Below are 11,377 nucleotides of genomic sequence, written 5' to 3'. Positions count from 1 at the left end.
TTCTACCTATGGGTATGAGGCAGTGTCGGCTAGCACTGTGGGTGATATGGGGACCTCAGTGGGAGCCTCTATGCCTGGTATAACCCCACTGGAATTCCACTCCCCGTCATGCTTGTATGCTCCAACCGAGCGCTGGAGCGGGGTCACGGGTTCACTTCATGGCGAACCCGTGATCTCGTTTGGAGCAACTGACAACGATGAGATCTCGATCGCAGCATCGGAGAGCGTGTTCGTCATATCTGATGCTGAGGACTTGGCTGGACTCCCACCCTCGGGTGCGGCAGCTCAGTCACAGGCTGACGCAGAGCTGACAGCCATGCTTGCCCGGGCGGCCGTGAGTGTCGGGCTGGAGTGGAATCCTCCTCCTCCCCCTGAACCCTCGTGGCTCGACAGTTGGTTCCTGGGGCCAGAGCACCGCTCACGGCCATGCTCCACCCCTGTTCCTTTCTTCCCGGAGGTGCATGAGGAGCCCACACGCTCATGGCAGGCACCTTTTACTGTCCGCACGCGAGCCGCGAGCTCCTCCACTCTCACTACTCTCAACGGTGAGGCGGCAAGGGGCTACGAGGCGATTCCCCAGGTTGACCATGTGGTCGTGGTGTACTTATGCCCGCAAAACGCCTCCACCTGGCGGAACCGCCCGAGGTTCCCATCCAGGGCCTGTAAGCTAACGTCGTCTCTGACGGCTAAAGCCTACAGCACCACTGGGTACGCCGCCTCTGCCTTGCATGCCATGGCACTCCTGCAGGTGCACAAAGACAAGGCACTTAGTAAACTAGACGAGGGTAGTCCTGACCCAGGGCTAATGAAGGAGCTGCGCTCGGCGACCGACTTCGCCCTCCGGGCAACGAAGGTCACGGCGTGGGCTCCATGTAACATGTCCACCTTGGTGTTCCAGGAGCGCCACCTCTGGGTCCACCATGTCGAGTTGCAAGAGGCTGACAAGGTACGTTTCCTTGACACACCAATCTACCAGGTTGGGCTGTTTTGCGACACCGTTGGAGACTTCGCCCGGCAGTTCTCAACAGTGAGGAAGCAGACGGAGGCTATACAGCACATCCTGCCCAGGCGGAGCCACAGACTCCTCACCCCATCTGCTCGTCGCCCAGCACATCCCCCTGCGGTGCCAGCAACTGCCGGAACGGCCGGGCAAGACAGTGATGTCCCCCACCTCACGACCGGCCGCCAAGAACCCCAAGAAGGCTTCGAATCGCCCCTGAGACGGGCAGCCCCGGGACTCAGGAAACTGCACTATGGGAGCTGGTAAGCAGACCACTCCCTCCCCCGCCGGTGGGGCAGGTGGAGAATCCTTATTTCCTTTTCAATTTTATTTAGCCGCACGCCCAATGGGCTGCGGTACTCACTTTTAAAAATAAAGTGCAGTTTCCTCATCCCCCGGGCTCTATTTTTGGTTATCACAACCTCCAGCCACCGGTTCTCTTTGGCAGGTACAGCGCCCTGGAACCAGACCTCCCGCACAACCCCACCCCTGAGCCGACGGTCTCGTTGGGCCACGAGGATGAAATTCTTCCTCCCCTATCCCAGGCTGTGCCGGTAGCAGTCACAAGGAGCCAGATAAGTGCTTCTATGTCCCTAGACTCCCCAAGCTCCGCCCCGTCGTGAGGCCTGATGCTAAAGTCGCCTTGGTCCCTCTGGCATGGAGCTTGGGGGCGTGGCTCGTGCTCCCCAACCCATCGCGTTGGCTGATCAGGACCATCCGACTCGGCTATGTGATTCAGTTCACCAGGCCTTCCTTCTCTGAAGATGGCAGCCCACTTGTAGTACTTGAGGACTTCAACATCCACCTGGAAAAACCTACAAACTGCTTTTATTGACACCGTAAACTACCAAATTCTTTTGTCACCTGTCAAACCTTTGCAATTGAACCAGAATGTGGGCCCTTGATTCTGTTGAGTTCTTGAATCTGTCCCTGAACATCATACTGTAAAGGGATCAATGGAAAGGAGGAGGCGAGAACTGGCTTGATAATATAAATTATAGTTTTAATGAGAAACTTAAAACAAAGACACAAACACACATGACGGACATGTCCGTTAACGATCTCTCTCTCCCGCACGATCCCCTGCAGTCCACCTTTATCCCTCACGGAGGCATAATTAGCCTAATACGGGACCGGGTGTGTAGGATCACGACCCGCCCTCCGCCCTCCGCCCTGCCACACATACATACTAGGGCTGCACCATGTTCATCATCAGTGTTCTGTAATACTGGACTATCATCATCAGATTGTGACATTTTGAAATGTTCATATTATCTCATTTTAAAAACGGTGCCAGTTCACTTGTGGGCAAAAAATCTCTTAATCAAAGGATATTGTGGGAGGGCGGAGCCCGGTCGTGACCCAACACACCCAGTCCCGTATTAGGCTAATTATGCCTCCGTGAGGGTTAAAGGCTGACTGCAGGGGATCGTGCGGGAGAGAGAGATCGTTAGCGGACATGTCAGTCATGTGTGTGTTTGTGTCTTCTTTTAAGTTTATCATTAAACTATTATTTATATTGAAAAGCCGGTTCTCGTCTCCGCCATTCCATTGATCCCTTTACAGATATGTTTCCGAATGTCTGTATAATATATTTATTTTCTTGCTTTTAGAAAGTCACTGGAAATGTGTCTCATCAAACAGTACCCCAGTGGAATCAGCAGAAATCAGGTGCGCTCTCTCTCTCTCACTCACTCACTCACTCACTCACTCACTCACTCGCTCGCTCGCTCGCTCGCTCGCTCACTCACTCACTCACTCACTCAGCAGTCTCGTCACCTTGCCTGGCCAACGTTTGTTCACAAGAAAACTGAAACAAGGAAGACAGCCTCAACTATATGTCCCACTGGTACCTATCTTCACCTCTACTCTGTTTAAAAAAATTAAATAAAAAATGTACCTATTGGCTCCCGACAGTCAGATACCCCACTCATGGTACCAAAAATGTAGCCAGTGGATTTAATATAACCACCCAGGACACAAAACTATTTTTTTTTTTTTTTGGTGGGGTTTTATCTGGGTTTTATCCATTTCAGGAAAAGGACAGCGATCGATGGGGCCATATTGTATTTAAAAAATGTAAATAAAGATAATAGAGAAACTGAAATCCATTAATGAAATACAAAAAATTAAATATAGTTCAATGAAATACAGTTCAACGAAATACAACAAATGAAATATGGTAGAGGCTAATGTCAAAATAAAATACAAACAGAACATTAACTTACCCATATGATTCAGTAAACATAACCTTAATACATAATTATTTTCTATTTTCACAGCACTCAATGCACATGTACTTATATCACTCAAAGCTTTTTATGCATTAAACATGAGCCCAAATCACTCAAAGTTTTAAACTAATTTCTAAACAGGCTTTAAGGACATGCATTGCAGTATAAAAAAATGGAACTCTCACCATGTTCTCAGTACAGGTTTTCACACAAAACATGTAGTAAAGTTATTCACGTAACTGGAAAACACACTGGGCTAAACATTAAATAAGATATGATTAATTCAAAATGCACATACACAGTTCTTTGCATGTGCAGCAAATGTGTTCAAATTTCGCACATTCAATCCATATGCATTCTTCAAAAATAACCCAAAAACAATCACTCGATTTTAACAAACAACTCTTCTGAACACATATTTAATGCAAATGAACAACATTTTGTGAATAATTTTGATATTTACCAAAATAATTATTTACCAATGAACAAAACCGTGAGCTCTATTGGACAACATCTGTTTTCACATCTTTAAAGCACATGCATGCACAACACAAAGAGTTATAAAGGGGCCATGTCAAATTTATGAGAGTAAAATTGCATGAGTTTTCTCCACTTGGCCACACACACACACAAACACACACACACATTGGGTTTTCATGTTTTATCAGGACTCTCCATAGACATTTGTTTTTATACTGTACAAACTTTATATTCCCCTAACCCTATCCCTAAACATAACCCTCACAAAAAACGTTCTGCATTTTTACAAATAAAAAACTATTTAGTATGATTTATAAGCTGTTTTCCTCATGGGGCCCCACTGATTGTTCCCACAACCTCAAAAATGTCAGGATTTACTATCCTTGTGGGGACATTTGTTCCGCATGACATAGGGAATACATAGACACACATACACACAGAGAGAGAGCGAAAGAGAGAGTGAGAGAGAGAGAGAGAGAGAGAGAGAGGGAGAGAGAGAGGGAGATTTAAACAGGCTTTCCTACTACTGCACATGTCTTTATGTACTTTTTATTGTTCAAATCTAAAGATAAGAAAGACATTTGGCTAAATAAATGGAAAAGTAGTGGTGTGAAAGATTTTCACTGGATATCATAATGTTAACAGCAATAACTTCCTTTTTAAATGTTTATGTAGGTCATAAGAGTGATCAATGTCACATTGTAATGAGGTCAGTCAAATTCATATTCACCTCAGTCAAACAGATCACACAAGTCCTAGTAAACAGCATTACAGTTTAGTGTAGAAGTTACTCAAGTCAGCATTTGTTTTATATCTTGGGTGAAGCCTTCCAAACTGAAAGTTGCCTGGTGGTTATGCAATGGATGAATTTTTCATTGGCAAAGTTGGGCTCGATCACAGACACAAGACAAGCAAAGGCTGAGGCAGCTTTATGTTGTCACTGCTTGGAATGTGTAGGCACTTTAACATCTGAAAGATTTAAGTATAGGTTTCATTTGAGCATTGACATGTAACTACCAACATAACAAGCAGTTCCTTGGTCTGGTCACTATGGGAAAAGTTGCTAATGTAGCATCTTAAATGTCTACAGTTTGTTCTTTATGTTGCTATCTTATGTGATACATCTTTATTAAACAATTTTTTTAATGCAAAATCAATTCTCCTTCATTAAATATAAAAATCCTTATAATATTGCAGTAGAAAAAAATCGGAATCTAAATGTAAACCTGAAGTAGTGCTACAGTAGTTTGACAACCTGACCTTAGATAAACCTTAATATAGATGATATGGAAAAGATGGCTGTAAACCTGCTCAATCCATCCATTCATCCATCCATCAACCCATCCATCAAGATGACTTTTAGCTGAGTAGTAAACACTAGTCATTAGGGCTTCTGTATTGATAAACTGCATTCCAGTGTGCAGTGTTCCAGTTTGCCATTAATCTGTTGCTTTCAGCAGAAAGCAAGCTCAGGCCTCTTTGAGTGGTTTTAACCTGCCTTCATCTCACAGCTGGGAGATCAAGCTCCTCTGTTCGCTGTGATCCATGGATTTTCAAAGGTCTTGGTGGCACAAATGTGTGAGGGAAAAAGCAGCCACTTGGAACCCTGTTATTCAGAAATAAGCATTGGTTGGACACTGCATGGAGACTGTTGACTTTTTTATGTGAAAAAATAAGGAAGGCAGATGGTAGGTAGACGCTTTGAAGATGCCACTGTTAATCACTGACATTTTAGTTTCTTCCTTCACCTCTCCTGATTTTAAAGGCATTTTGCGAGGGCAACCACCCTCTGCTTCACACCGGTTGGTTATTCACCTCCACATTGTGCATTTAAAATAGTTTAACGCACACCTAGCCTTGGATTATTATATTTTTGACTGGAAGAATAAAAATAACAATAAATTTTATCTAAGGGCTGTTAGATCTGCAGCTCCACCTGTTCTAAATCAGACAGAGAAAAAGTAGTGCAACCACACACTTGGTCAAAACTGTGAATTTAAATACACAATCCAGAAATAATAATATCCACAGAATGTAGATGGGTTGGCACTCCAGAACAAATATACTATTTAATGTTTTTTATATTGTAATTTTCACAACCTTTTCATGAGTAGGTCTATATTCCTCTGCAGTGCCACCTGGAGTGAATTATTTTTGCACGTGAAACTGCACAGCCGGTAGAGGGGGGCAGAGTTTATACAAGTATTTATTTTATTTTAATTTTTGATTTCTTGTCTTGTCTTGAATACGGTGTAACGTTCAGCCTGCTATTTATGTAGGTGAAGATACACAAAAACTTAACGGTCTAATCCTTAATTATACGAGTGTTGGAATGAGGGAAAAATGAAGGCTTGCATAACAAATGAGTTTAAATCCCCAAGTGTATTTACAAAATAGGTGGCTGACAACATTCAAATTTAACAAGATATATACATATATACAGGACATACAAAGTAAACCAACCAAGCGTGGTAATGAAGAGAGTGGATAAATAGTCCGTAATGAAACTGTCCGTACACTGTACTGTAAGTCTGTGTGTGTATTGAATCGGCCTCACCGGCAGATTAGTTTGAGTCCGGGAGCTCGATGAGACGCAGCGCTGCTCTGTGACGATTTCCTCAACGGTAAATAATCCAAACTTAATGATGATTCCACGAGGAGGGTTTTTTGTCTCAGACTGGAGCTGCTTTAAGAGACGTCCTTTTACTGGCGATAGATCGCTAAATCCCTCTATCACCAACGTGTTGCCTCTCTTAACACTGGTTTTCCAGCTCCTATTATACGGAAGTAAAAGTCCTTCCTTGATTTGACTGACGTCACGGGTATTCTCTGGAACGTCGCGAGAGAACTCTCGCGTGAGAAAACGGGAATCCAATCACACACCAGGGCAAATAACACAGGAAGAATGATTATAAAATAACAGCTGTATATATAAGTGTAATTATAATAATCACAGCAGTATAAACATTCCCCTATGTGGTTATGCTACAACGGTATATAATATAGTAAACGTGAACAAATGCAGAGGAGTGTGATCTGAACAGAGGGTGAAGGCCCACCCCAGCAGGTAGTGGAGGGTAAGAACAGCCCACTTAATCACAAGATACTCCTTCTAGGTGGTACTGTCCTTTGTCTCCCTGAAGAGACAGCTATGCGTTTAATAAACAGTAGCAGTGGTTCCTCCCTCCCACCTCCTGTGAGAGCACTGCCCCCAGCCCCCTGTCAGGTGTATCCATCTGCAAAATTAAGGGGAGAGAGAAGTCGGGCTGGTGACATCAAAATAACTAGGCACAAAACTCTGGTAGTAGCCAGCCAGCCCCAAAAACTGCCTTAACTGCATTTTGGTCTTGTGCATCAGGCAGGCCGTGATCACTGCGTTTTTTTTTTTACCTGTGGACGCACCTGCCCATGACCCAAGTGGAACCCAAGATACCTAACTTCCACCCGCCCAATTGTACACTTCTTCGGTAGGCTGTGAGTCCTGCCTGTTGCAGTGCTCTCAGGACAGCCCTCGGATGTTGCATATGCCGCTGCCAGTCATTACTATAAATGATAATGTCGTCTAGATATGCGGAGGCATATGCCGCATGCGGTCTGAGGATCTTGTCCATGAGGTGCTGAAACGTGGCCAGGGTCCAGAACAAGTCAAGTCAAGTAATTTTGATTTGTATAGTGCCTTTCACAACACATTGTTTCAAAGCAGCTTTACAGAGGATCATGCATTAACAGAAGATACAATTGTATTTCTATAATGTCTTAGAGCAGTGTTTCCCAAACTTTTTTCTGGGGACCCACATTTTAAAGTCGATAAATCCTTGTGACCCAATAAACAGGCCCATATAGTTCATATATCACGAAGAGAATTTATGCATTAACAAAATATGTATGACCATTTTTAAGGTCAGTTAAGCTTCCAGTTAACTATTTAAAAGAGATACAGATATTTGACAAAGCACAATTTTTTTTATTAACCTGTTGTTGACAATAAGTAAAATGCAGAGGTGAAATGAGAAAGGAAGAGTTGACAGGGCATCTCATTGTTTTCATATTCTCATCATTACAGTGTACACAATTTATACTTAATGAGACAAAGTGCAAATCCTTCCTATCATCAATAAAACCAGACAGAATCAATGCATGCCTTTCATATAACATTCAATGATTTGCACATCTACCAGAATAATATGAACATTAAGTTAAATCAAAAACAAGTTTCTTACTGAAATATTTTTTGAGAACTTTATGCACCCACTGTAATATACACATTTTATAAAGTGCACAGTATGACAGGCTCTCATTTTTTCCTTTCAAAACAAAAATATGTATGCAAACAATATTTAGAACAATAGTAATATGAACCTTCAGAGCTATCAAAATCATGCCTTTTTATTTTATTTTTTTAATGTTGGTCTAGCAGAAGAAGAGTAATGTTTAAGTGCACCAGTCCTTATAATCATTGTTTCACCAAATCAAGGCAGTTTACCCAGCTAATGAGAGAGATGGGCCTGCTTGTTTTTTAGAATTACATTCCAGTTTGGTATACATGAGGAGACTGCAACACGTATATCAGGTGCAGCATTCAGTCTATTTCTGTATTTTGTCTTTATTTTTGTGAGAACTGAGAACCCAACTTCACATTTGTATGTAGTTGTAAAAGGAATAAGCAACAGTATGCTTGCCTTGCTTAAGACAGGGTATGCAGATGAAATGCTTACCCAAAATGATGATAATGTCATGGATTCATGTCTTCTTTTAAGTGTCTGGTCACTGCTCAGCTCTAACAGTTCGGTTTCTTCAGAAGCAGTTAGTCCAAGCTCCAGCAGTGACTCTGGACTTTCAAAATCAAAAGGATTTTGGATCCACCTTTTATCATGCAAAATGTCATATCTGTCCTTAGGGAAATAGTGCTCAAAGTTATTAATGAGTGCAACTAGGTGTGTCACTATAAGCCCAGTCAGGTGTTTCACTTGTGTGTCAGTGACATCATTTTCCTCTATGTGCTGTAACACAGTAGGGAACATGTAGTGGCTGGGTTTTGGACTTCTGAGTCGTGCAAGCCACAGCTTCAGAGACTTTTGAAAGGTGAGAATGTGTTTCCAGTTTTGGAAAACATCATCATTCTGTCCTTGCAGTTTCAAACATAGCTCGTTGAGAGATGAAAAGATATCCGCCAGATATGACACTGTAATAAGCCATTCTTCAGTGAACAGCTCTGCAAGTGAAGAATTTTTCTCAAGGAGAAAAGCATGAATTTCATTTCTCAGTTCATATATTCTTGTGAGGACTCTACCTTTGGAGAGCCACCGCACTTCTGTATGAAAGAGTAAATGGGTGTGTTCCGCCCCATGCCGGCGCACAGCTGATCAAAAAGCCGACTGTTGAGTGCGCTGGCTTTAATAAAGTTCACAACACAAATGACTTCTTTCAATGTTTTGTCAAGCTCGGGGGTATTCCTTTGCATGCCAAAGCCTGGCGGTGAATGAAACAGTGATTCCACACGATGTCTTTACCAGCTGCCTCCTTGATTCTTTTCACAACTCCGCTGTTTCTGCCCGTCATATTTGCAGCCCCGTCACTCGTTATGCCTTTACAGTTGACCCAGCTCAACCCGCACTCTGTAACCACGTAGTTGTTCAGTACAGAAAATATCTGTTCACCTTTCGTTCCAGTAGGAATATTCAAGCAACATAATAAATCCTCCACAAATTCTGTTTCCCACACGTACCTTACGTATACCAACAAAGTTGCGCAGTCCGAGACGTCGGTGCTTTCATCCAGCTGGATTGAAAATTCCCCTGCCGCCTTCAATCTTGTTATGAGCTGTTCCTCAAGATTGTCTGAAATGTCATTTATCCTTCGGGAAACAGTGTTGTTACTCAGGGGGATGCATTTTAATTTTTGTGCGGTTTTTTCATCAATAACCGTGCTAACCATGTCTATTGCGGCAGGCAGAATTAATTTTTCTGCAGCAGTATGGGGCTGCTTCTCTTTGGCCACACGGTAAGAAACCATGTATGATGCTAACTGGGCTTTGTCATTTAATGTCACATTTCTACGGAGAAGCTCAGCTGATGATTCAATCTCCTGTGCCTTCCTTTGAAAGAAATCCAGAGGTTTCTTTGCCAAGTCGAAGTGAAGTGTTTCAAAATGTCTTATTAGTTTACTTGGTTTTAAACTCTCATTTGCGAGTTTTTCGCTGCATATAACACACATGGGTCGAGCTTCTTGGTTCGTTTTGGAATAATTAACAAAACCATATTTCAGGAAGTAGTCTTTATATGGCCTTGGTCTTGTTTTTCTTTTCTTATTTGGAGGCTGTTCTCCCAAATCCTCAGAAGTACCTGCTCCGGCGTCTGGTCGAAAGCATCCACTGGTTCCGCTTTCCTCACATTCTTCATCATTATGGCGTTTTTCACTTGAAGTAGCTTTGCTAACATTAGCTAGTCTATTTTCATGCTGGCCTCCCTCGGGGACGGTATTTTGGCTGCTGGCAGTGTTAGCCTGGTCTTTAGCTGGCTTTTTCTTCTTAATTAGCCAAGCATCCATTTTTATGGCTGGTTGCCGAGTGCAGAGCGCAGCTAAATAAAAAAACAAAAACAAAAAAAAAACAGAAGAAGAAAACGACGAGCTCTCTCGTGCAGCTAATTGGTGAACTACATAAATTTTAATCAAGAGTATATATAGCACACTGAAAAATAGTGCTCGACTTGGCGACCCATACAAAATCTCCCGCGACCCACTTGTGGGTCGGGACCCCGCCTTTGGGAATGATTGTCTTAGAGTCATCATTATGTAGTTTGATAAAATATGATTGCGAATTATGTTTAAAAATAAGTAATTCAATAATAATTTTATTTATAACCCCAGTGAGCAAGCTGAAGGTGACTGTGGCAAGGAACACAAAACTCCATAAGATGTTGGTTAATGGAGAAAGATAACCTTGAGAGAAACTAGATTCACTGTGGGGGCCAGTTCCCCTCTGACTAACATCATGAATATAATGCCAATATTACTTATGTATAATGCAATTCATAGTTTAAAATTATTAAACTAAGTAAGTGTTAAGGGTCAATGATTAAACAAAGATTTCTTTGAAGTCTATCCTAGAATAACTGCAGAAGTTCACATAGATGCAATTGTCCTTATTGGTTGGCTGATGAAGGGTTTTGTTGACAATTAATTGATAGTCTATTTATTCCATTTCATGAGTGTAGTCCATCAATAGACCGAGGTGATGCAGGCAGAGGTCAGTGAGGTGCATCGCAGTCGTATTTGTGGTGGGGTCTGTCCTAAGTCCAAGGTTCAGGCAGTGGCATATGAAGCATCCCATGTCTTATGGTTGGAGTTGGCATCAGTTCATCCTCTGAAGTCCATCGTAATAGACTGAAGTGATGTTTGGCTGGCACCGGCTGCTATTAGTCATCACACAGCGACATGTAGCAGTGGAGTCGAACACGAAGGAGGAATGGAGCTGGATCCAGCCGGTTCTGGTGACCTCAGGAAACAAAAAAAAAAATATTAGTATACAACCATTCAATTTATTGCAGAGTTATAGATAATGATCACTGTTTCTGGCTCTGGCAGACCTAACTAAAGCAGCCTAATTGTGAGTTGATGGATAAATTAGGTGTATGCCTGGCTAAATAGATGAGTCTTTAGTCTA

The 11,377-nt window shown here is 42.6% G+C and overlaps 1 protein-coding gene across 1 annotated transcript; it reads right to left on the bottom strand.

Moving 5' to 3' along the window:
- Nucleotides 1–8,201: 8,201 nt before the first annotated feature.
- Nucleotides 8,202–10,260, bottom strand: LOC127658804 (protein FAM200A-like). Its single transcript, XM_052148351.1, is given in 3 exon segments — nt 8,202–9,055; nt 9,058–9,150; nt 9,153–10,260. Coding segments are annotated over 3 exon segments (2,055 nt in total).
- Nucleotides 10,261–11,377: the final 1,117 nt, after the last annotated feature.

This window comes from Xyrauchen texanus, chromosome 18, assembly GCF_025860055.1.
Source record: "Xyrauchen texanus isolate HMW12.3.18 chromosome 18, RBS_HiC_50CHRs, whole genome shotgun sequence".
NCBI lineage: Eukaryota > Metazoa > Chordata > Actinopteri > Cypriniformes > Catostomidae > Xyrauchen > Xyrauchen texanus.
This window is presented reverse-complemented; position numbering and strand designations above follow the sequence as displayed.